Below are 24,821 nucleotides of genomic sequence, written 5' to 3' on the forward strand. Positions count from 1 at the left end.
TCTGAGAGCACTGTTCTACCTCTCCTGTTCTCCCCCCTCCACGATGGCTGGTTGGGACATCTCCCCAGCCAGCCGGGGGCTCCACTGACAACATATTCTGAACCTCACACCTATGCTGGGGAGTCCCCCACATTAGGGTCTTTCCTGAAGGCCCATGAGGGAAATCAGGGGGACTGATAGTGACTGAAGAGGCCTTGCTTTTGCAGAGCCTCATAACAAGGACCAGGGAGTTCTTCAGGGTGGCCTCCCCATCCCTGCCCGCATGGCTCTTCCACAGACAGGCCTGGAGACTCGGGGAGGGTCACCTTCGCATCCAACCAGAGTCACCTACGAGTGAGTCACAGCCTTCCCTAGAAAGTCAGCAATGATCATTCACAAGGGTCACACGGTCACTCTGAGCAGCTCCCCCCCCCCGCCCCTGCAGAGAACCCCAAAGGAAGGAAAGCTGAGCCAGCATGTAGGGAGAAGGCATTTTATTGGGATTTTGCTACACAAATAGCTGCAGAAGGCTGGGAAGACAGGGCCACAGCCACCAGCAACCTCTGCACCAGTCACTGTGGAACCCATGGCGGGGTGTGGGGAGCCTGGTAATGACCGGAGGGCAACAGGCCCCCCCGGATGCTATCTGGCATGAGGAATCTGCTAGGCGAGAGAGAAAGAGAAAAGAGAGAGAAAAGGGCGGGGGGGGGGGCGGGCTAACAGCCCAGATGCCACGGAGGAGAGACAAGCAGGGGTCAAGGAGGTCACAGCCCCGGGGAATCACTGGGTCAGAGCCTGCACCACGTCCTTCACCAGCATGGTGCCGATCACCATCTTCTCGCTGTTGATGGTCAGCTGGGCAGCTCCCGTGGGCCGGGCGTCCAGGGTCAGCAGGACCAGGCTCCCACTGGTCAGCGTCCTGCCTGCAAATCTGAGGTGAGGGCGGAGGCAGGGGCTCAGCCTCGGGGCACAGGACCCTGCTGCAGAGCAGGCCTCCCCAGAGCCCATCTCTTCCCCTCTGCTGGTGGCCGATACCTGTACTCATCAGATGCCCCACAAGGGACACGACCCAGGTTGGCAATGGTAGTCACTTTCTGCACCACAATGTGGTCACTCCGACAGGTGTCTGGCAGCGTGAGCTTCTCTGTGACCTCGCTCATGCCTGTCAGCTTTCCTGGGGGCAGAGGTCACGATGAGGGCAGAGGCCATGTTGGGTCTAGAGGCTGGCACCTGAGTCTGTCCACGGAGCATCCTCCACCAAGGTCCCCTCAGGCTGGACAGTTCTCATGCTAAGAGCGGGTCTGAATCTCTCGGGCTTAAGGAGGGGCTACTTCTGTCCTGGACTACACCCTTCTTCAGGAAGCCAGCCTCCCCACCCTACCCCCCCGCCCCTCCCCGAGCTCTATCCACGCTGTTGACCAAAGACGGATCTGGCCCTTCTCCACTGTCAGACTTCTGGGCTACTGCCCCTTGGGAGGGAGGGACCAGTGGACACGGTGGCCAGTCACCTCAAAGCGGTGTCCTCCACCCCAGCCCTCACACGCTCTGGTCTTTCCTGGCTGGCCCTCCAACCCAAGTTCAAATCCCTCCCAGCTCCTGGAAGCTGAGTCCTCACAAACACATCCCTGGTGGTTCTTACACTCCTGGTCAGGGCCCTGGTCCTCACCAGACAGGCCGGAGTGCAGCAGACACGTGAGGCTCTCAGAGGTGGATCTCTCATTTCACCTGCGGCCTGAGCTCCGAACCTGGCCAGGGCTCCTGAAGCCCCCCAGACATTCACAGCATCCCACAACCCCTCACACTGCAGGCCTGAGCTCTCCTCTCCACTCTCACACTCGGGGCCAGCCGTGTAACATCCTCCGTCTGCCCTCCTGCCACCTTCCCTGCAGCCCCTCCATCCTTCCCCTGCTGCTTCCCCCATTCTTCTCCTTTTGAGAACAGGCCTCCCTCTCCTGCTGCCCTCATCCCCTTCCTTCCTGATGAGTGACATTTCCTTGCTCCTCTACCTTTACTCTCCCCATGGCCAAGTCTCCAAGTCCTTAAAAAGTCCTCTCTATCATGCTACTGCCGTGTCTCCCTCCCCAGGGTCCACTGCCTCAAGCCCCGGTCTCCTCCCAACCACTGCAATTGGCCTCTGTCCCCCCTGTGCAATGACCTGCTCTCTGACGTGGGCAGCCACCTCCCACCTGCTGGAGCAGAAGGTCTGGGTCGTCCTGGCCTAGCCACCCCACCCCAGGGCAGTCTTCTGCCCTCTCTTCTCCCCGGAGTCTCCTTCCGCCTCTCATTCTGCTCTTTCTCTTATCCCTCCCCTCTTTCTCCGTGGGTTTTCCTCAAGGACGCTCCCTGGCCTCACCTTCCCACTCGTCTCTCTCCCAAGAGCATCTGACTCATTCACAGCTCCAGCTCTCACCTCTGTGCTCATGACTCCAGCCTAGAGGTGTTTCCGGGGCACAGACCCGCATCTGCAGTTGCTTACTGAAGTACTCCTCCTGAACTTCCCACACGCACCTCACAATCAGCTAATCTGAAACCAACCATGATCTTCCCTCCTCCCCTGCTTAGCCCATTCCTCCTTCTTCCGCACCAGGGGTTCAGCAAATTATGGGCTGCAAGCCAAATCCAGCCTACCAGCTATATGGCCCGCAACACATTTTATATTTTTTAAGTGTCGGGGGGGGAAAATCAAAAGATTACTATTTCATGACATATGAAAATCACATGAAATTCCAATTTCAGTGTCCGCAAATAGAATTTTATTGGAACATAACCACACTCATTCATTTATACATTTATCTGTGACGTATTCAATTGTCGCAGAGACAACACGGCCCACAAAACCTAAAACATCTGTTTTCTGGCCCATTACAGGAAAAGACTGCCGACTCACGGTCTAGGTAAGGGCACTGCCATTCTCCCTGCCACCCTGCCATCCTCGTACACCTCTCTCTCCTCCTCCTCAGGGCAGCAAGCGGCCCCCGGCTGCCCCCTTCTCAGCACCACGACCCGCCTCAGCCCTGTAATGCCTTTGCTGAGGCGCTCATCCCAGTCCTCACCATCTCTCACCAGATCTACTGCAGTAGCCTTATACATAGTCACAGGATTTAGGCCAAGGTCACACACCAAGTGAGGGGTGGGGTCAGAATTTCGAGCCAGGGCTCATGAAGCCCCATGCTTCTCCCACCTAAGCTGTCCTGCCTCCTTGCCTGCTGCAGGCTCTCCCAGTGCGGTCTTAGCTGCGGGGGCTGCGGATTCCCCTTGCTGAAGCTGAGGTCTGAACCTGGCCCCTTCCTCAGACACCTTCACGGACCCCTCCGCTGCTAGGAAAATGAGGTCTGTGGTGCTAATCTCCCTCACAGTGTTGGCGGACCGGGTAACTTTGGCGTCCCCTTCCAGCTCTCAAATTCTGGGACTGAAATCCTTTAGCGCAGCAATCAAGGCTTCCAGAAACTAGACCAGACATCTCATTTTCAGCTTTGTTCTGACTACCCCTCTGTGCTGCAGACTCCTGAGCTCCAAACCAAACTCCTCTCTCTTGCTGGAAACTCTCACCCACACGTACTCATGATATTTCCCCAAGCTGGAATGCTGGCCTAGAATTTTCTGCCTGGCTGAGTCCCACTTTCTCCAAAGCCTCACTGAAGTGTCCCACCCTCTGTGAAGCCTCTGCTGGAGGCACAAGCTACGAGGCCTCCCTCTGTCTGAAGATGGCGAGGCTCCTCCAGCATGATGGCACTGTGAGCTGCCTGAGCCCCAGCGGATGGTGCTGAGCCCCCTCCCTGTCGACCCCAGGGAGCACTCACCCTGTTCCTTCTTGAACTCATTCTCGCTCATGAACACAGGAGCCATCAGCTCCCCAACAGGTGGCTGGATGGAGACATAGAACTGCCGGGTTTGGGTACTGGGAAGGGTGGGAGGAGACAGAGGGAGAGGAAATGAGGCCAGCATCTTGCCCCTCACCTCCCACTTTGCCTGGAGGCAACAAGAGTGCAAGAGAGAAGATCTGAGGGCCTGGGATGGCTTCCGAACCCAGCAGCTCATGATGTATCCCTGCCATTCTGCTCCCTCTTCTCCCCAGGCCCCCCACCCCCCCTCCGCCCCACCATGAGTTGGATACACACCACAGCTGGAAGTTGGCCGCCTGGGTTGAGTCACAGAAATTGATGCCCATTACAGCAGTGACAGATTCTCCAGGTGCCAGCGACTCTGTGGGGATGAGGCAGGGAGAGGGGGAGAGTGGGGGACACCATCACCCGATAGGTCTGGAACCCACCACTGCCAGAGCTGACCACCCCTCCATGCATTCCTGGCTTTCTGGGCCTTTGGAGATGGTTCCTGGTTTTCTCCTTAAATCTAAGTACCCTCCTCCCCCTGTCCCTCACCCCATTTAAGTCCGTCCTGAAATCACCAAGGCCTCAAGCACCTTCTGCCCTGACACGGACTTGCTTGTTTCCTAGTCCATCTTGTCTACCAGGGCATGATATCAGATGCCCTCTCTGTACCCACACAGCCTGGCCCAGCACAGAAGGAGCATCAGCAGCCACAGAAAGACTGACTCTGCCCACGAGCCTCCTTCTCCACCATGTCCAAGGCCCTCCATACCGATTTCAGGGAATTCCTGGATGCTGATGCCGGCGGGCAGTTTGGGGGTGCCCACGTGCAGGCCCTTGATGGGGGTATCAGAGCTGTTGGAGAAGTGGATGTGCACAGATACCATGTGGGGGTCCCCCGGGAAAGGCTGGCGGCTGAAGGTGTAGTCCACAGCCAGCCCCTCACCAGCTGCACGGTGTAACAGTTCCTGCCTCCCAACACCTGACGCTGGACTCAGCAGCTGGAGGGGAGGAGGAGGAGGGCCAGTATGGAAATGAACAAGGAGAGAGCCTGTCCCCGCCTTGTCCTCACCTAGGGTCATCGAGCAATGGGGACTCAACGCTATCCCCTACATCACACCCCCCACACACACACACTCAAATCCACACTATAGGACGCACCACAGAGATGTGCCCCTGACCCAGCAGTCCTGCATCCCACTTACCGAGGGCACCAGTGGGGAGTCTGTGAGGGTCAGGCCCTCCAGGTCAGTAGCCAGACTGGTGGACACAATTGTGGAGGGAGACACAGGCTGGACACTGGGCGGGGTGACTGTGGAGTAGATGAGGAAGGCTCTGATGACGGAGGGGCAACGTGGAGTTGGATTGGGTTGAGCAGGGAGCCCAGAGCTCAGGGAGCACACAGTTCAGCACCACGGACAGCGAAGCACAAGGCAGGCGGGTTTTGCTCCTTGATCCCAACCCCACACCTGGGGAGGTTGTCCTGCTACCCTCTCAACCCAGAAGTGTGTTCTGTCTGCTCCTCCTACCCGGAGTCCTGGGGAACCTAATCCAGAGCACCCATGGACTTTCTTACACCCTCCCGAGGTCTCCTTCCCCCGGTGACTTCAAGCCCAAACTCACAGTCCTCTAGGTCAAGCAGGGAGATCTCCTTGGCTACCGGGGCACTTTTGCCACTGGGAGGCTGAAAGAGAAAATGGGATGCAGATGCGGAAGGAGAGCACCTGGCCTGTTCTGGGTTGGGTAGATGACACCATGGTCTATTCTAGATGGTGGGGAGATGCCTGGGCCTGGCCCATGAGCCCAGCGCCCCCCTCCTGCCCCAAGGCTCTCACTGTTTTTTTCCTCCAAGGAGCAGGTTCCACCTGCTCCCCCTCTGTCTCTGATGTCCTCTCAGACTCTGATGAGCTACTGCTGGAACCACTGCCCTCATCTGAGGATGAACCGTCTCCTTGTCCCTCGGCCACCTTCTTCCTCTTCTTCATCTTCCTCTTCCCACCTTCCTCCTCACTCTGTTCACTGGAGGAGAGGGGGCAAATGGGGCTCAGGCCCAGCCTGGACACATCTCCTTGCCTCACAGAAGAGCAGAACCCCAGGAAAGTGGGAGGGGGAGAGGGGGCCCAAGCCAGAGGAGCCCGCACGTGGGCCCCTATGCCTGGGCCCCTGGCCCCAGACTGCTTCTCCACGCTGCCCCCATGAGGGGGCAGGCCCAGCAGAGGCCCCCTGCAGCCAGCCAAAGCAGCCATCATGGGAGTGCCCTGGGGGTCTGCAGGCAACACCAGATCAGGAGGAAGCGTGGGGGCTCTTAGGAGAGGGGCTAAGGCTGAACATTTCCCCTTCTTTTCCAGAGGAGACCCCTGAACCCCACCAGCCACCTGGCTGGCTCCCCTCTTACCTCTCACTGCTCCTCCCTTTCTCCTCCTCCTGGTCTTCACTCTCAGACTCACTGCTGGACTCCTCGGAGCCACTCTGGTCGCTGCTCTTACTGTCCGAGGCGCTCTCGGACCCGGGATCTGCAGAGGAACAGTTTCAGGGCCCCTCCCTGTGTGCAGACCTCCTTGGGTCCAGAGCAGGTGCCCTGGGATCCCGCCTTGACTCAGCACTGAAGCTGCACCCCCTTGAGCTGCCCCCGGCCCCAGATGCCACCCGGCAACCAGGACACAGATGGACTCGTATGGGACGTGCAATCCCTCGGGCCCACCCCCACACATACAGGTCCACACAAGCAGGTGAGCAACCCCGTGCACACGTGAAACCATGTGAAACACATGTGAGCAGGGGCACAGAGTCCCCAGCTCTGCTGATCTCCTCACCGCTGTCTGCAGACTCTGTGGGGCCTGACTCCCCCTCAGAGTCCGAGTAGAAGGGTTTCTCCTTCTCCTTCCTTTTCTCTCGATTTGAGCACTTGGTCCATTCAGGTACCTGGAAATGGGGGTGGGGCAAGAGGAGCATCGAATCATGGTTGAGGCGGAGGAAGGAAAGCACGAGGCTTCTACCCTGCACCCTGCCCTATTTGGTCCAGTCTCCAAGAGAGAATAATGGGGGGAGGGGATGCTGTTGACGCAGGGAGCGCTGCTAACCAAAGAAGAAGCAGGGTGCAGCACACAAGGGGAGGGGGGGGGGGGGCAGGGGGGGGGGGGAGAGAGCACGGCACACGGGCAGGGGGACCTCCGCGTATTCGCCCAGCAGGCCCACGTGGGTCTCGATAAGGGAGAGATCTTCTTCCTGCGTGTGGGGAGGGTGTCAGGAGGGCTCGGCCAGCACTGCCCAGGCTCTCTGCTATCTGCCCCCCACCCCCCCACACACACAGCTCAACCCTTCACCCCCGCTGACCTCCACGTTTCGCACAGACGGGTCTGGAGCTTCCTCTGGCCAGTCTGGGAGCTCCTGGTAGCCTGTGGCCTTGGCATTGAGGAGGTGGGACAGTGAGCCCAGTTGGAAGTGGTCCCGGTCTGGGGGCAGGATTAGAGATCAGGCCAGGAGGAGGTGTTAGGAAATGCCCTGGGAGAGTTATCTCCCAGATGGGGTGGAGACTCTGGCTGGGATCCCCCCCATCTAGGCAGATGAAGGCAGCGGCTGTGTCCTGTTAGGGTTCTTCCACCCTGAAGGCACCCTCAGGGCCACGTGCCGGAAGACAAGGTGGTCTGGCCTGACTAGAGCACGGGCTGAGGGATGGGGGCAGGTGGGACCGCGGAGTGGGGGCTCGAGGCCCAGAGATGCTGCTGGCCCTTCTGCTTGGTTCTGCCTGAAGGGGAGGCAGACCTGTGAGTGCGGCTTCTCTTCCCGGGCAATGGGGCTGTGTGCCTCGGCCAGGCTTGGGAAGGAGGCCTGGTTGGTATGAGAATAGCAACTGTGAGGAAGAGGCTGACCAGGCTGGGTCAAGTGGGGGAGACATGCCTGGTCAGGCTCTGGACCCCATGGAGAGGGGTGTGCAGTCTGAATGGGAGTGGGAAGGAGTCAGGACCAGAGGTCTAGCCTGTGGTATCGGAGGGTAACACAGAGTGGAGATGGTTTCGGGGAGGAGAAAGGGACTTCCTCCTTCCTGGGAGATTTTCAAATCCGTCCCATCCCTCAGAATCTCCCTATTCCTGAGGTCCAGGGAAGAGAAAAAGTAGAACAGAAAGACACCCAGGAAAACCGAGCTTTGTGAAGGAGGCTCCCCTCCTGTGTAGGTTCTGAGGTCCAGAGAGCCAGCTGGAGGACCCTCCCCTCCTGGCCTCTCTCCAGGCCCCGGTCACAGGAGATGAGCCCAAGGACAGAGGCAAGGCTGAGGGCCCAGCATCTGGGCTGAGCTCCAGTGACAGCCCCAAGTGCTGGAAACTTCTTTCTCAAGACCCTTACAAACATACACCTCTCCTCTGAACGCTATTTGATTTCCTGCCTTCCTGGGCCCTTGGTATTTAAATCTTGATATAAAGTGGCGGCTAGGGAGGGAGGTGGACGGGGGAGCGGGACAGGAGAGGAGCCAGGAGCCCATGCTGGCTGGGAGGGAGGGGGCTCAGGCAAGAGGATGCTGGTGCTGGTTGTGGGTGAGCGGGTGAGTAAGCCCCAGGTGCTGCAGGACGGGCAGAAGGGGTGGGCTGGGGGTGGGGGGCGGCATTTCTCCAGAAGTAGTCCTGATGTCTGGCTAAGACTGGGACCTCAGGGGCATGGTCTAGGGCTGGGGTCCTGGCTAATTCCTCCCCCACCCCCGGGGGGTCACCCTTGATTTCAGCTCCCACCTTTGAAGGATGACTCCAAGACGGGGGCTGGTTTGGGTGCCAGGAAGAGCTTCTTGGCATGGCGGCTGAGGGCACCCCCCTGCTCTGATGGGACAATCAGCTGCCGGGTGAAGCGTGCTCGGTCACGGATATCATAGTTCTGGTCGTACTTGGCCAGACTCAGCACATACTGGGTCAGCAGCTTAGTCTGGGGGACGAGAGGTGGGGACATGGGGGCGGGGGCCTGTAGCAGATTCTGTAAGCGGACACCTGCCAGCCAGCTGCATCCACCAACTCCCTCCCTCACTGTTGTTGTACCACTCTGCATTTCCCCTCATGTCCCTGGCCCTGCTCCTGACCCCAGCTCCGACAAGAGCCGTGCCCCGCAGGAGAGGTCGCCCTTTTGGAATCTCCTCCCTCTGGGCGGTGGGCTCCATTCTTCCTCAGGCTGGGGTCCCCACTGTCCCCCCTGTCCCAGGCCCAGCTCCTACCCTGCCTACTCCAGGCCCGGCCAACCTCTTTACTGTGGGGTGCCAGGCTGAGTGGAGGTCTGGAACATCCTATTGGAAATCTCACAGTTCCCAGCGTCCACCACACAGAGGAAAAGTACACAGCAGAAAAGGGGGGAGGACAGGGGGATCCCCTTGGCAGGGGCTGTCCTCATGCCCCATTGACTGACATGGTACATTCTGAGCAGCCCAGAGTCTCAGAGGCCATGACCTCCCCTAGAAGGTTCTAATGAGATCAGAGCAAACTGCAGCTGCCTATGGGTTTGCTGGAGTCTTGTGGGGTCCATTGTCTACAATGGAAGCAGCCACATCCCAGGACCCAAAATCTTGATTTCTGCCTTGATCCTGGCCTACTCTGCCCTGCGTTCATAGCATGACAGGCAGCAGACGTCATTCACGGAGGCCTTCTAAGCACCGTGTGCTGTGTAAGGTGCTTCACACGATCTCATGTAACGTCACAGCCCCTCTGCGAGGTAGGGGCTACTGCGCCCACTTCCAGAGGAGAAGCGGAGTCAGAAGTGACTTCTCTCAGGTTAAGGAGTCAGTCAGCGCTGCTTCTAGGCCTGGGCCCGCCAGAGCCGGCCACCCACCAGCTCCCCCGCACCACCTCCCACTGACATAAGGCGGCTGCCCTCACTCAGGTCTCCACCTCTTATGAGCAAGACAGTCAGAATCACCAAGTACACAGATCTCATGTCCCCACAGCCAGAGTGCCCGGGGCAGCAGGAACCAGCGGAGGGAGTCCGGAACCCAACCTGGTCCTCCTGCGGTTTATGGACATCCAGCCGAGGGCATGGCTGACTCAGGTAACCCAGTGGGAGCGTCAGGAAGATGTCCGTGAGGGGCAGAGCCCCAGATGCTGGCCGAGAATCAGAGCTGCTGCCGTGGCGAAGCTAGAGAGCCGCTGTGACTCTCTCGTACCCATGACACAGCCCACAGGGACGTTGGTGGACTCACCTTCAGCTCAGTCCCTTCCAGCAGTAGCAGTGCCTACAACCTTGTTGCCATCACAGATAAGTACTCTCAGCGCCATAAGCCCCAGGACACCTTGCAGTGGACTTCATCACAGACCTTCCCCTCCCTGGGCCAGACATCATTTGACTGGTCATGGCTGGTGGATGCCCTTATCAACATGGTCCATTGCCAAGATGCTGCTGATTCCCTTCTACAGACCTCCCAGCTGGCTGATCAGACTCTCTCCCTCCCCCAAGTCCTTGACTAGTTCTGGAAAGAAGTGTTAAGGATTTGAATCCATCTGTCCACAGCCTTAACTGCATATCAACAGCCAGTATAGGAAGGGGCTGGTTCACCCTCCTTGTCACTGCAGGATTTGCTTATAACAATTCCTTACGCTTCTCCATCCCAAGGAGCCATTCACCAGAAATCCTAGCATCCAGTCTGTACCACCAAGACCCTCACCTCACTCAGCCAGGATGGGCAGGATTTACGGGCAGCTCAAGAGGGCCTAAGAGACCTGCTTCAGTGCACCAAGAACGGAACAAGGCTCCCACGGACCAGTGGGCTCCAGCTTCCAGGGGGGACTTTTACGTGGGGAACATGGACTTCTTTTCATGAACCCATGTCAACATACCCACTACCTTGCAGCCACCTGTTAAATCACACTGGGACACTGGCTCTTCAAAAAGCGAAAACAAAATACATCCTGACCTCACGTATAAAAAGAGGCTCTAGATCTGTGTGGCACACGGATTCGAAGGTCCTCCCCCACAGTCCTTGCCTCCTGGTGCTCATGCCTTTATGTAATCCTCTTTCTGTGAGTGTGGGCAAGACCTGAAACTCGCTTCTGACCAACAGACTACGGCAAAGGTGATGGGGCTGTAACATAATCCTGTGATTGAATTTCATTATGTAAGACTTGCTCTAGAGACTTTTTTCCTGGTGGCTTTGAAGAAATAAGCATCTGTGTTGGGAGACCCCCTTGGCGAGGAACAGAGGGTGGTCTCTCGAACTGAGGGCAGCCCCCAGCTGACAGCCAGCAAGAAGCCAGGGTCTCAGTCCTACCGTCCCAAGGAACTGGGGACACACCCGGGCTTATGACAACGACCTGACATCACACATCACCATCCAGGGGCTCAGGAGTCCCGCTGCGTCCTCCCCACCCACGTGGCTTCATCTTTTCAAATGTTCCTCTCACCTGTTCTTTCCTCCCCTCTGAACAAAGGAGGCATACAAATATTAGTTCAGTGAGTGCTCTAACTTCTCTTTCCAGCCTGCTTCTCCCACCACGCTGACACTCACAGACCCCGTCCCTCCTGGCTCCCGTGCGTGACTGCTGCCTGTTCCACCTCCTGACGAGTGTCCCAGCCCCTGACGGCCCTGCCTCCCCACCTTAAGTCCTGGGGGCCCACCAGAGCCACCAGGGATCAAGGGAGCCGCTGAAGAAACACAGTGCTCCATCCAAAGACTGGATGGGATGGCAAGGAGGTCACCTGCAGGCGGGCAGGGACGTCACCACCTCCAGGGTGTAGCCATGCTGCTGACCCCAGCTGCCCGCCCAGATACTCGGCTCTATAGCTCGCCAAACTTTTCCTAGAAGGGGCAGAAATTAACTATTGTAGGCTCTGTGGGCCATATGGGCTCTCACAACTAGTCAACTCTGCTATTGTAGCACAAAATCATCCATATACTATAAACAAATGAATGAACATGGTTGTGTCCCGATAAAACTTTATTTACAACCACAGGCAGCAGGCAGGATTTGGTCCCCTACCTCACCTAACTGAGAGGGGCAGTGAGTGTGGGAAGTGTCCTAGTGCTTGGCCTCTCCAACACCTTGAAAACTGCACGTTACACCTCATTCTTAGGAGAATCTCCTGGGACCCTCTTAACAATATCCTGATATTCCAGCCTCGTTGAGCCACGCCCTCGGCTATGGTATATCTCATAACCTTTAACCTTGAGAATGACAATGGACTCCAGTACCATCCCAGACCGAGCAGAGATTTGCCCTCATAATCCCTGGCACAGACTGGCCAAACAGCACTAAGCTTTGGGAGGAAGGACAGACCTCATATCCTAGGATACACGTCCCCTCCCCCAGTGCCCGTCATCACGGGCCCCTCCCTCAGTCCTACTCCGCTGTGGTTCTTTATGGCCCTATTGTCCCAAAGGCAGCAGGTAGGGACACTCACACAGGCAGACTGGAGGTCACAGCCCCACAGGAGAGCCTCCAACCTCGGCCACCACCCCTACCGGCCCTTGGGTCCTCAGAGTAGCTGTGGACACTGGGGGACACCAGTTACCGAGATACACTAGACACTTGTCCTGAACTCTCTCTTCAGAAAGAGATGCTGGAGTCCACACCCGCCTGGTGAGGGCCCACAGCTTACTGCCTGCACCAATCCCGGGGCCTAGCACGCGTCGGGGGCGTCTCTCAATCCTCACCTGCCTAGAGTTGGTCAGGTAGAGCTTGGCTGCCAGATTGATGACCTGCAGCTTGACAATGTCCTCCTCTGCTGTGAAGGACTTGGCCATTTTCCTCAGGACGTCAGGTGCAATCTTGGGGACATGCTCACAGTACTCACCGATGAGCCACAGGATGCTGGCTCGGGCCATGGGCACCTGCGGGTGTGCGAGAGGGGTCAGGACCGTGGTGCGTGTGGACATGTGGGTGGGCATGTGGCCTGCAAGGGAAATGGCATTCCTCCCATCTGTGCTGGCCCATGAACTGTGGGGTTCTCTGGAAATGGGCCGGGGGGTTGGTGGGAGAGAGATTAAAAGGTGAGCATTTCCTGGGCAGCGTCTCCCTTCTCCCCTAGGGGTTCGCTAGCATGGGCAGAACCTTCAAGCCCCAAAGTCAGTCCTGGTTTGGTTTACAAGACTGATTTTCTAGCATTCTACTTCCATGTTATTCTTCCTGAATCTTCAAGGAATGCCTTATTTGAATGTTTCAACTTAGCAGTGCAATAAAAAACACGAGGTTTGCCAATCAGCCAGGCTCGGCCAGAGCTTCAGAGAACACATGAGTGGTGGTACAGACCCTGGAGCTCAGCGAGGGACCCTCAAGAGGAAAGCGAATCTTGGGCAACACGTGAGGGTCACCGGTCCGCCCCCCCACCGCCTTCCACTAGCAGACCTTTCAGAGCCAGTTTGGAAGGTACGGAAGTTGATTTTATTAAGGCTAGAATGTTTAATTACAGGGTTTTAAAATCACGGGGAGGCTGCTGGGATGGGAGGGAGAGCGGGCTTACTCCCTCACCTGGATGTTGTCTGTGAGCTTCGCCAGGTGTTTGATGATCTCTCCGTGCTGTGCGGGCTGCATCTGCAGCAGCTTCTTGATGACAACCACGGACTCTGCCACCACAAGCTCTGTGGGGAATGAGCAGGTGGCCCCGGGGCGGTCAGGCAGCCATGCGCAGGGGGCGCCCACGCCTGCAGTACCCCCAGACCCTCGGCTCTCTTCCACAGCCCCCCACACTTCTCCAGTGGCCCTCAGAGACGTAGCAACACCTAGACGCTAACTGAGGGGGACGGACCAACGAACGTGCGTTGTGCCCTGACAGACAGGCGGACACCCTCTGCTCATCAAAGCTGCACACGCAGACAAACACTGACCGTCACGGTTGGAAAGCAGCTGCACCAGGCCATTGAGGCAGGTGTCACGGACTCGGCCTATGTTAGTTGCACAGCGTCCGATGGCCTGGATCGTGGCGGCTACAAAGTCCTTGTCCATGCTGCGGATGTAGGTCTGTGGGACACCACAACAGAGTGACCCCCTGCTGGCACTGACCCTCCGTGATTCTGCAGGCTTGGGGGTCACCTTCCGGGAAGGCTGTCTCCCCTCATTCAACGACTCGTCATGCCAGACTAAACTCTGGGAGAGGGAATGCCACCCTTACCCATCATGCAGTGATTCCCTGGCCCAAAGCCAGCAGAAGGCCCTGGGAGGGGGTCAAAGACGACCGTTTCTCTGCTTCCGGCTCTTAAGAGAAGGGGGGCCCATCAGGATGATTGTCACTGAGCACAGGGTGCTGCAGGGCAACTCTCTTGGGTCCCTCTCCTGGGAGCCGGGCCCTGGCCCGTACCTGGAATTCCCGCAGGACAGTAGGGATGTTGGTCTCGTTGGCCAGGTTGGTCAACACTTCCAGCTGCAGGGAGGCAGAAAATGGGCAGGGTGGCCAGTGGGCTTTCTGTGCTCTCATAACCCCTCATTCCAAACACACTGCACAGACCGGAAAACGATCCTACGCACAGCCCTGCATCACCCTTAAACTGATGAAGAAAATGACAGATTGTGAAGCTTGTCCAAAATGCAGGAGGACCAGTTTGCCTCTTAAGTGGATTCCCTGACAGAGTGTGCTTATGGACAGCATGAGCATGTCACCTCTCCACCTCCACTGAAAAAGCCTCCTATTGCTATTAGGAAAAAGAGCAACATCCTTACCGTGATCTATAAATCCCCATATGAGCCGACCCCCGTCTACCTCTGTTCTCACACTGCTCTCCCCCTTGCCCTCCATGCCCCAGTCATACTGGCCTTTCGTCAGACCTCTTCCTGCCTCAGGGCCTTTGCATATACTGTTTCTTCTGTGTGAAGCAGTTCCTGCCATTCCTGTCCCTGCATTTGCCTAGACAATTCATGTTCATTTCTCAGGCCTCAGCTCAAGCCTCACCTCCTGGAGAAAAGCTTCCCTGGTACCCGACTAGATCAGGGCCTCCTACTCTATGCTCTGACAGCCCTCTGCACTTCTCTTTCTTACCTTATTTCTCAAATGGGTTTTTACATTTGTTTTGTAATTAGCTCCTCAGTGTCTCCTCCTCATCCCACTAAACTGTAAGCTCCAAAGGGCAAGGTATCTGATGAGTTTGCCATCTCTCGTACCCCTAGATCTAGCTGTGACTGATACATAGTAGATGTTCAGAGAGTCAGGATTAACTGCTGCTGAATGAAATTACTCAGTAATGAGGAGGCAGAGCAGGAATGGAATGTGGGTAGGGGCTCCTGACACTTCTTCTGTGGGTGTATATTTGCGTGAAAGCCTGAGGGAGTAGATGTATGGGGAAAAGAACATTGTGAGTGAAAGACAGGAGACCACAGTGGGGGCAAAGGAGGAATTCCGGAGTCAGCAGGACTGACTCTGGGCTAGGGACTTGGGTCTACATTTTTATAAAATGGAGATAATGTGCGCTTCCTGAGTTTATTATGAAAATCGGGTTACTTTACATGTGAAAAGCGGCAGATGTCCAACAGGTGATAGGCCAAGGGCAGTTCCCTTCCCACTCTCACTGGCCCGGCTTCCTGAGCCACGGTGGCCACTGTGGATATCTGAGGGTCGGTGGGGGTGGGGGTGAGGCGGAAGGGCGGCCTGCACGTCCGTCCATCACTCACCTTCAGGATCTTGATCTGGGTCGGGTCGGTGGATCTGATGTAGAAGCTCTTCAGGTAGGGCTCGAACATACCCTGGCAGGAGGGAGGCAGCCCCAGGGAGCTCCATCGCAGCCCTAGACCTGCCTCGTTTCCAGAGCTGCCCCAGCTCTCCTGACGCCAGGCGCAGGATCCTGCCGCAGCACTGTCCTCCCGCCTCCCTCTCAGATCTGACCGCGTCTTTGTTCACCGGGTTTTCCTCCCTCCGCGGCCCTCAGGATCCAGGCCCTGCTCATCCTCCTGCGCTTGGGGTCCCCCTTGCCACGCTCTGCACAGCTAAGGCATTCCCCGTCCTGCCTTTCCCCGGGGCCGCCCACACCCACGGGGGCCGCTCCTCCGACTGCGAGCGCAGGACGTGCTCACCCGGCGCTTGATGGACATGGTGGCCACGTTCTGGAGCACCACGTACTGCACCTCACTACGGAGAGGACAGGTCAGAGGTACCTGGGCCCCTCCCCCCGGGCAAGGGGCAGCGAGTGGAGGGAAGGGAGGTGGGCCAAACAGGAGGGAGGGGAGGGCACCAGTCGGGGGAAGGCAAGAATGGGGTCAGTATGGCGTTGGGGGGGAGGTGAGGGGCAGGATGTGTGCCCCCGAGGTCGGAGAAAAGCTGGGAGGGCCCGTCCACCCCTCCCGAAGTGGGCAGCGCGGGTGGAAGCAGGTCAGCCCCCCGTGTGGGCGGGGCAGGCAGCCCCCTGTGGGCGGGACGGGGAGCCCGCCCCCAGTCGGGGCGGGGCGGGGGAATGCCCCCCGTGTGGGCGGGGCGGTGCAGCCCCCGTGTGGGCGGGACGGGGAGGCAGCCCCCGTGGGGGCGGGGCGGGGGAATGCCCCCGTGTGGGCGGGGCGGCTCAGCCCCCGTGTGGGCGGGGCGGGGGAAATGCCCCCCGTGTGGGCGGGGCGGTGCAGCCCCCGTGTGGGCGGGACGGGGAGGCAGCCCCCTGTGGGGGCGGGGCGGCTCAGCCCCCGTGTGGGCGGGGCGGGGGAATGCCCCCCGTGTGGGCGGGGCGGCTCAGCCCCCGTGTGGGCGGGACGGGGAGGGGCGGGGCGGACGCGCACCTGTGGCTGCGCAGCAGGCGCACCAGCGCCTTGGCGATGACGCCCACCTCCGCCTTGGGCGCCAGGTGGAAGTAGAGCTGTGCCACCGCCATGACCACGGCGGCGCTGCGGCTCTGCAACAGCGGCTTCGTGTTGCGCAGCAGCAGCCGGTGGTCGGGGTCCATGACGTAGGGCTTGCGGGCGGGCAGCGCTGTGGTGGCCGCCTCCTCCGAGCCGGGGCCCTTGGCCTCATCGTCTTCCGAGCCGTAGAAGGCTTTCTCGGGGTTCTCCTCCAGCAGAGATTCCTAGGCGGAGGCGGAGACGTGGCGGGAAGCAGTGGGCGCCTCCTCCCGGCAGCCCTCCCACCCACGCTGCTAGGGCCCGGGCCCACTCACGTTCTGGGTGGGGCTCAGGAACTGCGTGCGCGCGTAGCGGGTGAGCATGCTGATGATGACCACCTGGCCCCACTCCTCCACGTCGATGAGCAGGTTGCAGAGTTTCCGGTAGTTCTTGTGAATCAGGTCGATGCGCTCCGGGCAGACCTCCTCGAAGGCCATCACCACGCTGCCCGCCACCAGCTGGGGAACGGACAGTGGCAAGAGAGGGTGAACAGGAAGGGCAGAGGGCCTCTGTGCCGCTCCTTCCCACCACCCATCCGTGTGTGCCCATGTACACACCGTGGTCTTGTCGGCCAGAAGCTTCTCAATGACCTCGATCAGCTGGTCCTTCTGGTCAGAATCCAAACTGAAGGAGAAACGGTTGAGAGGGATTTGCCCCTCCCCCCATCCCCAGCCTTCCCAATATCTGCCCAAACTGTGCTCACCACCCCCACCCCAACCTTATTGGTAAAGAGGTGTGAGCTGCCACCACCACTGTCCTCCATGTCTATCAGTTCCCCAAACCATCTTAAACCATCCAAAGTATAAAAGAAGAAGGGCAATCTTCAAGACTTGGGAGAGCCTGGGGTGGGCTGGGGGCTTGGGAACCACCGCCCCCCGGAGGAGTGAATGGCTGGGTTGGGGCATACCTGTAGAGTTTAGGGATGGCATGAGCAGCTGTTTTCCGTACATAGGGTGACATGTCCGAGGCAGCTTCTTTGATGGCCAGCATCATGATGGGCACGATGATGGGCACCCGGATGCTAGAGAGGACACGCAGGGCACTGGCACGAATCAGCTGGTTGGGGTCCTAGGAGCAGAGGTGGAGGCAGAGCCCTGAGAGAGCACAGTGGCCTGATGGGAAAGGCCACGCCTATGGAACTTACTGTCTCTAGCTACCAGCAGTTCTTGCCTCCCTGACCCCCTGAACCGTGTGCAAGTGCTAGGGACCTGGGAGGGACCACTTTGAGGGAACTGACTCTTGGCCCCCGCTGCAGAAATCTGACACCGAACAGTTGTGGCCGTGGGTTGCTTCACTTTCAGGAAGAGTAAAAATCTTATAGAATACCTAAAGTTCCTGAAACACCTCCTGGTGCTTGGGGCAGAGTTGGGGGAGGGGGGTGTCTTTGTATTTATGCCAGAGGTGACTGCCCGCAAATTCAAACTGGCCTCCTTTCCAGAGTTCATCGTTAACACTCCTTTCCCCCAGCAACCTCCCAGAAATTGTTCTTCTTCCTCTTCCTCCACTGTTTAAAATAGACAGGTGCGTAGGCCCCTCCTCTTTGCTCCTGTTGCATCCAATACACACCCAAGAAGAGCCTTAGACACAGTACATTGCAATCATGGGAAAGCACCAGCACCAGCACCAGCTGTAAATTGCTGTGAATTTTAGAGAATGGTGGACAACGGGAGAGGTGCTGGCACAAATAATGTGTAGATGCCTCCCTGATGTTCTAAAACGGGGAAAGAGAAGATCCATGAAATGACAGGGCACGATGATGGTAATCCCTGTCAAAATTCTAGAACTGATTTTTAAACACATGGTTTAGAAGCACTTATTTAAAAAGCAGCAGTCTGTGTTTGTTTAGAGTCAGATCACATCCTAGCTACTGCTCTAACCTATTTTTTCCCCTTTTATTTGGAAACAATTACGGATTCACAGGAAGTTACTAAAAAAACCATTTTCCTTTTTGATAGGGTAACTAGACTGGTCGATATTAACACTGTGGATCTCGATTTCAGCAAGGCATTGGTGGGAGTCTTGTAGCGTTTCCTGGTTGGCCGTTTTTGATGCAGGCTTTTTGTTTCACTTAATATGTAAGCATTTTAAGAGCAGAACTCATGTCTATTTTGTCTCTGTATTTCCATAGCCCTTTGCACATGAAAGGTGTTAAGAAATTTTTCTGCTATTGAATAAGATCCTTTCTAACAAGATAAGAAAATGCCAGCTGACTGTACAGTTAGGTGGATCCACAACTTGGTAAAACAGTGTACTTGGGGAAGGTTTATTAGCAGATTGGCATCAGCCCAGAAACATGATACACCATGGGACTCAGTCTGCTGCCCTGGTCTGTGCAGCTTATCAACATTTTGGAGGAAGACACAAAATCAAGAGGACAAGAAGAGCCTTAGACACAGTACATTGCACTCATGGGAGAGCACCAGCACCAGCACCACCTGTAAATTGCATTTTAAAAGAATTAAAATTTAGAATCACCCTGAATTGGACGCTGTGCTAAACCAATAAAATGAACTGTAATAGGGTTTCATAGGGGATTCAAGGGACCAACTGCATTAAGACTGCAGGTAGGGAGACCTAGATTATCTGACTGCCCACTGGAGGTTTGTCTGAATTGAGGCAACCACGTATGTGGGCTGCTAAGAAAGCAAACACAGTCTCAGCCTGGGTTGATAAAAAGAAGGGAGAATCCTTGATGGAAATGAATGGTTCTAGTGTATAAGCAAGCCCGGAGTCGTTAACAACAGAAGGAAAATGAGTCTTAGAGGAACACATTTATCATGTGATACCACTTACAAAACAATATTATATATTATTTAGGAATGATAAATGAGTAGTAAGAGAATGAATGCATGCGCATGAATGATAAACAGGAGAAGACACACAGGGGGCTTTGGCCGTTGATAACTTTTTCATTTCTTGTGCTTGGCGTATAGATATTCATTATATTATTCTTTGCGCCTTTTGTGCATCCGAAATAAATTTTTAAAAATTATAGCTATGGAGGTTTGGATAGACTATAATGCGATTATTGCTAATAGAATATAATGGTTTAAAAAAGAAGTTGTAGCTGCAGTGGAGTGACATCTTGGTCACTGGGGATGGCGGGTCAGATATGTTCTAGGGCAAGGTTGGGACGCTACAGCCCTCGGGCCAAATCTGTCTCCTGCCTTTTTTGTCAATAAAAACTTAATTGGAACCGGCCAGGCCCACTCATTTATGGTTTCTTACACACTTCAAAGGCAAAGTTGGGTGGTTGCAGGGTTGAGGCTATGTGGCCTACAAAGCCTAAATTACTGTCGGCAGTACATAGAAAAAGGTTGCTGACCACTGTTCTAGAGAAATCATTGCATTGATTGGACTAAGGGGGCTCTGGTTTTCTAAAAGGGGAAAAGGGACAGACTGTGAAGACTGCACGTACATGTGCAAAACAACTAGAACGGTTCTTATAAAATGATTTAACCCTGATTCAAATCAAAAGATCAGTTGCCAATCTAGATAGATCGATCCTATGGTTTTGACTTTAAAAAATTAGCCTAGCCTGATACGCAGCACAGGGATACCCAGGTGTTACAGGTACTTGCCAGTGGCCGTGCTTGCTCCCCCGTCTCAGAGGAGCAGACCTTGTCGGCCTCTCCTGCTGGCCGCAGCACAGTGACCCAGGGCTGAGCCCGGATCTGGGCAGTCAGTTCTCAGGCTGCTCAGCAACCTCCAGAACCAGCTGGACATGACAAGGTGAGCTGGACCCTTCAGGGATGCTCTCACAGGAATGTGAACTAAATGTGTGGAAAGACTAGGGGAGTTAATGGCTGTCATCTGTGCTGAAAATGCTGAAAGGAGAGAGAACAGAATGGCAGTGATAATGGCTTCTGCATCTTTGAGCTAGACTGGCCAGAAAAGCACGCAGTGGGGACTAGCACGCATGCATGTCATATGCAAAACAAAAGGTGACAATATTCAGTTTAAATAGTATGAGGGGATTCAGCCCCCCGCGCCATTCCTACTGCCCCTTCCCTTAGATGATTTCTTTTCTTTTTTTCCCTAGGGAGGGGGAGAAATGGGGGGCGAGGGACAGAGGGAGATGGAGAGGGAGAATCCCAAGCAGGCTCCCCGCTGAGTGCAGAGCCCGACGATGTGGGGCTTGATCTCATGACCTGAAATCATGAGCTGAGCCGAAACCAAGAGTCAGAAGCTCAACCGACTGAGCCACCCAGGCGCCCCCAGGTGATTTCAATTTCTACATGCCTCCAAGAGCCTTTCAGTACAACAGACGTGATCCAGTCTCTAAAAGTGGGTATTTTGCATTCACCGGGGCATCTAAGACAAGTCAACTACTTCTGGTGCTAAACCGAGGAACTATCAACCTTGGGGCGCCTGGGTGGCACAGTAAGTTAAGCCTCGGACTCTTGGTTTCTGCTCAGATCATAATCTCAGGGTCCTGGAATCAAGCCCCGCACTGGGCTCCCTGCTCAGCGGGGAGTCTGCTGGAGATGCTCTCTCCCTCTCCCTCTGCCCCTCCCGCTCACGCCCTCTATCTCTCTAAAAAATAAATAAATTTTTAAAAAAGAAGAAAGAAGAAGAACGATCACCTTGTTTCAACTCTAGAGGAATGACCTGTTGTACTGAACTCACTGGAAATGGACAGTCGTGTGTTTATGGCTATGGCGTCTGCGCTGACTTTTGAACCCAAACCCCGTGTCTGAGGCAGCTCTCCTACAGGGTAAACTTTGTTGTTTTCCTCTGGGTAGAGCTCATTTGTTTTCAACAAACGCTTTTGTCCTCCGTACCAAGTTCCAAAGTCATTGTTCTCCACAGAAACCCAGACTAGGAGCTCCAGCCGGAGCCAAGGCTGTGACCCGCAGAGGCGAGGAACCAGGTCAGCGCGCCCTCAGAGTCCTGTCTTAAGGAGGTGGACTTCTGCCTGGCTGTGGGCCACCGTTCCTTTACACCAGTGGGTGAGGGAGCCCAGGGCTCTCCACGTTCAGGGGCTCGAGTGGCTCCTGTTTGCGGCAGCCATTGCCCCAGGCTCCTCAGAGGAGGAGGGACATGGTCCCTGGGCCCCCACTCCATGTCTCATGCCCCTTCTGAGCTGGCCTCCACCCTCTGAGGGTCCCGCTGGTGCTCTTCTCTGATGCGGACCCTCCCCACGCTAGGCAGGCAGGAACGGGCCTCCAGGCTGTTCCCCCAGGCACCGGCCTCTCCCTGGGCCTGCGGCTCCAAGCCAGCGTCCACAAGCCCCGGGCGCCAGGGAGGCAAACTGCGACCTCTGACCTTGAGGCCCCGTTGGAAGGTGGAGATGGACAGCAGGGCCAGGTCCTGTTGCTCTTCGGCATAGCGCACCAGGTACACGTAGACAAGCTTCTTCACCTGCGGAGAGCGGGTTTCTCAGCGGGACTGGCGGCCCCCCCACGAGATGTGGTCGCCTGGCCGGCTGTGGTCGCGCGGACAGATGCTTCCAGTGCGGGGAGAGCGTCCCCACTGTGCCCCGGGTCCTTCAGTCGGACCCACGTCTGGTTCAGGGACATACAAACAGTGTCTTCTCCCGAGTGAGGGCATTCTGAGCAAGTCAGGCCCCCGGGGGCTGGATTGTTCTCTTCCTCACCCCAAGCAGCGGGAGTTTATTCCTGATGGAGGTGGGCGTGGGAGATCCCTCCCTGGGGGGTGCTCACCTCTATGTTCTTGCAGGCCACGTTCTTCACCACAGCAGGAAACAGGTCTGAGGCATTCTTTCCCCGGGCGATCATCTGGGTGGGGGGGTCAAGGGAGGGGGAGGAAGAGGGAGGAGGCCCACACTTATTAGGGGAAGGTCCACAAGGAGCCAAGGAGAGCTGCTCTTTGATCCCTGCCCACCAGGCCTCCACCCCGAGGACCCCCTTCCCCACTCACGGCCACAATCCTCTTCATGGCCTCCAGCTTGAGGGAATCCTTGTTGGTGTCTAGCATCTCCTTCAGGTCGTCATGCCTGGTGGGTCGGGGAGACAGAGGAGGTCAGCAGAGGGGACGAGGGTGGGGGTGGGGGTATCCGTCAGGAGGATCCAGGCAGAAAACAGCGACATGGGCAGGGGACTGGGGGTCAGGAGAAACGTGGGCCAGCCCATGGTACAGGTTGAATTGGGTCCCCCTCAAAAAAGATAACGTTGAAGTCCTAACCCCTAGAACCCCAGAATGTGGCCCTCTGGAAACTGAGTTGCGGCAGTTGTAATTAGGAGGAAGTCACACTGGAGTAAGGCTGACACAGTATTTCTGGTGTTCTAAGAAGACAGCGATGTGGAGAGAGACACAGGGAGAATGCCAGGTGAAGATAGAGGATTGGAGTGAGCCAGCTACAAGTCAAGGAACACCAGGGATTGCCAGGAAGCCACCAGAAGCCAGGAAGGGGTGAGGAAGGATCCCCCGACAGGTTGCAGAGGGAGCATGGCCCTGCCGACACCTTGATTTTGGACTTCTAGCCTCTGGCTCTGTGACACAATACCTTTGTCGTCCTAAACCACCCGCTCTGTGGTTCAGCTGTACTTTGTTACAGCGGCCCTAGGAAACCCATACATCTGGGGACCTAGAGCCAGAAGCCACGAGGAAAGGTTTGGGGTGGGAAAGGTATGGACCCCGCCCAGAAAATGGCCAGTTGGAGAGATGGGAAGGATCTGGATCCAGTGGAAAGGTGTCGGTGTCCAAAGAGGAGCAGGATGTCCTTGCCCCAGCCCAGGTGTGTTCCCAGGCCTGGACTCCACAGACTGATCTAACTCTGAGGACTGGAGGGGTCCCAGGCGCTCCAGAATCTATTGAGATTTTGGCCTCAGCACAAAAGCCAGAGTTATCACTTAACATTCAACAGTGATTCCAGGAAGTTATAAAACCCTCCTGGGAGAAATAAATGAAGATTTGAATACATGACCCCCTGCACACAGCTGAAGGGATAAATTTCATGCAATAAATTTCATGCATAAATTTCATGCAATGTCCAATGAAATTTCAATGAAGGCATTTTGTCAGACTTCCTAAAGTGGCAGCAAAATTTGCCTGGAGAAAAAAAAAAAATGAATAGGTTAAGAACTCCAGAGAATAGTTTGGGGAAAGAAGAGAACAATGGAGCAATGACAGACAACTTACCCTCTAGGAGCTCCAAACACCAAACAGGCAATGACAAAAACTCCCTGGTACCAGGTTAAAAATAGAAAGTCAAAGGTCACAGGGGGCAATTTTATAAATGGATCTAAACTGATATATTAGGAACAAGTAACTCGCTAGTGGAAGGACGAACCCTTTCTTAGAAGGAAGAACCCTTTCTTCCCGTACATAAACGCGGCTGGGACACCTCCTTGGCAGCAAAGGATTGAACTTGTACACGTGTCTCGGACCAAAATAAACCCCCCATCTGCAATTAATCGTGAAATGATTTTTAAATATGGAAGTGGAAGGGGAAATTTTTATTTTCAAGGTCATAAAATTATCAGTAACCAGATGGCTAAGGTTTAATTTTTTTTTAAATAACTTTGGTATATAAAACTAAATTTAAGGAAGAAACAAATAGGGCAAGTGTATTTGTTTGCTAGGGCTGCCGTAACAAAGTACCACACATCGGGTGGCTTAAACAACCTAAATTTATTTTCTCACAGTTTTAGAGATGGTGTCAGCGGGCATGGTTTCTTCTGAGGCCTCTGTCCTTGGCTTGTAGATGGCTGTCTTCCTTTATCTGCACATGGTCTTCCCCCTGTGCATCCTGTGTCCAAATTTCCTCTTCTTATAAGGACACCAGTCAGACTGCTTTAGGGCCCTAATGACCTCATTTTAACATAATCACCTCTTTAAAGACCCCTTCTCCAAATACAATCATATTCTGAGGTACTGGGGGTTAGGACTTCCACATAGGAATTTGAAGGGGACGCAATCCAGCCTATAATAGCAACAGAAAGGAAAATATTGGGGAAATGGCAAATAAAAATTTAATATTCAAAATAAAGTACTGATATCAATTTAAGGTTTATATCCAGCATTCACTGTCAGGGCTGCTGCAAGCATATCCACCATCTGCTTGCCCCTCCAAGTAGACATAGCCCTGAGCTGTTGCTCCCCATTCCATGAGTGGAATATAGTCTGGTATTCTTTGGCCAGGTACCCTTCTGCAGTGAACAACCTGCCCAACCATACTCAGAGGTCTAAGGGCTGGTGGTCAAAGAAGTGAACAGAGAACTATGAATAAACTCATAGAAAAAATGTGTCTATACACAGCTGATACAGCTGTGGGACAACTGATGTGCTCATGTATTGCCAAAAT

General features: G+C 55.5%; 1 protein-coding gene across 4 annotated transcripts in view; it reads right to left on the reverse strand.

Moving 5' to 3' along the window:
* Positions 1-759: 759 nt before the first annotated feature.
* The window catches only part of AP3B2 (adaptor related protein complex 3 subunit beta 2), a 29,691-nt gene continuing 5,629 nt past the window's right edge, over positions 760-24,821 (reverse strand). Inside the window, exons 2-27 of one of the 4 annotated variants that reach the window (XM_021680579.1) lie at positions 22,436-22,511; positions 22,219-22,293; positions 21,821-21,916; positions 17,460-17,620; positions 17,110-17,176; positions 16,828-17,010; positions 16,454-16,737; positions 15,764-15,818; positions 15,365-15,436; positions 14,061-14,123; positions 13,591-13,723; positions 13,235-13,344; positions 12,421-12,597; positions 8,528-8,714; positions 7,140-7,258; positions 6,975-7,031; positions 6,620-6,728; positions 6,202-6,319; positions 5,642-5,825; positions 5,430-5,490; positions 5,012-5,118; positions 4,579-4,807; positions 4,098-4,182; positions 3,780-3,877; positions 1,015-1,153; positions 760-910 (exon numbers count right to left, since the gene is read on the reverse strand). In XM_021680579.1, coding sequence (XP_021536254.1) covers positions 760-910; positions 1,015-1,153; positions 3,780-3,877; positions 4,098-4,182; positions 4,579-4,807; positions 5,012-5,118; positions 5,430-5,490; positions 5,642-5,825; positions 6,202-6,319; positions 6,620-6,728; positions 6,975-7,031; positions 7,140-7,258; positions 8,528-8,714; positions 12,421-12,597; positions 13,235-13,344; positions 13,591-13,723; positions 14,061-14,123; positions 15,365-15,436; positions 15,764-15,818; positions 16,454-16,737; positions 16,828-17,010; positions 17,110-17,176; positions 17,460-17,620; positions 21,821-21,916; positions 22,219-22,293; positions 22,436-22,511 — 3,196 coding nt within the window. Of the gene's footprint in view, positions 911-1,014; positions 1,154-3,779; positions 3,878-4,097; positions 4,183-4,578; positions 4,808-5,011; positions 5,119-5,429; positions 5,491-5,641; positions 5,826-6,201; positions 6,320-6,619; positions 6,729-6,974; positions 7,032-7,139; positions 7,259-8,527; positions 8,715-12,420; positions 12,598-13,234; positions 13,345-13,590; positions 13,724-14,060; positions 14,124-15,364; positions 15,437-15,763; positions 15,819-16,453; positions 16,738-16,827; positions 17,011-17,109; positions 17,177-17,459; positions 17,621-21,530; positions 21,579-21,820; positions 21,917-22,218; positions 22,294-22,435; positions 22,512-24,821 lie in introns of those variants that run through there. The other 3 variants (XM_021680580.1, XM_021680581.1, XM_021680582.1) reach the window with 3 other exon arrangements.

Source organism: Neomonachus schauinslandi, chromosome 9, assembly GCF_002201575.2.
Source record: "Neomonachus schauinslandi chromosome 9, ASM220157v2, whole genome shotgun sequence".
NCBI classification, from domain to species: Eukaryota; Metazoa; Chordata; class Mammalia; order Carnivora; family Phocidae; genus Neomonachus; species Neomonachus schauinslandi.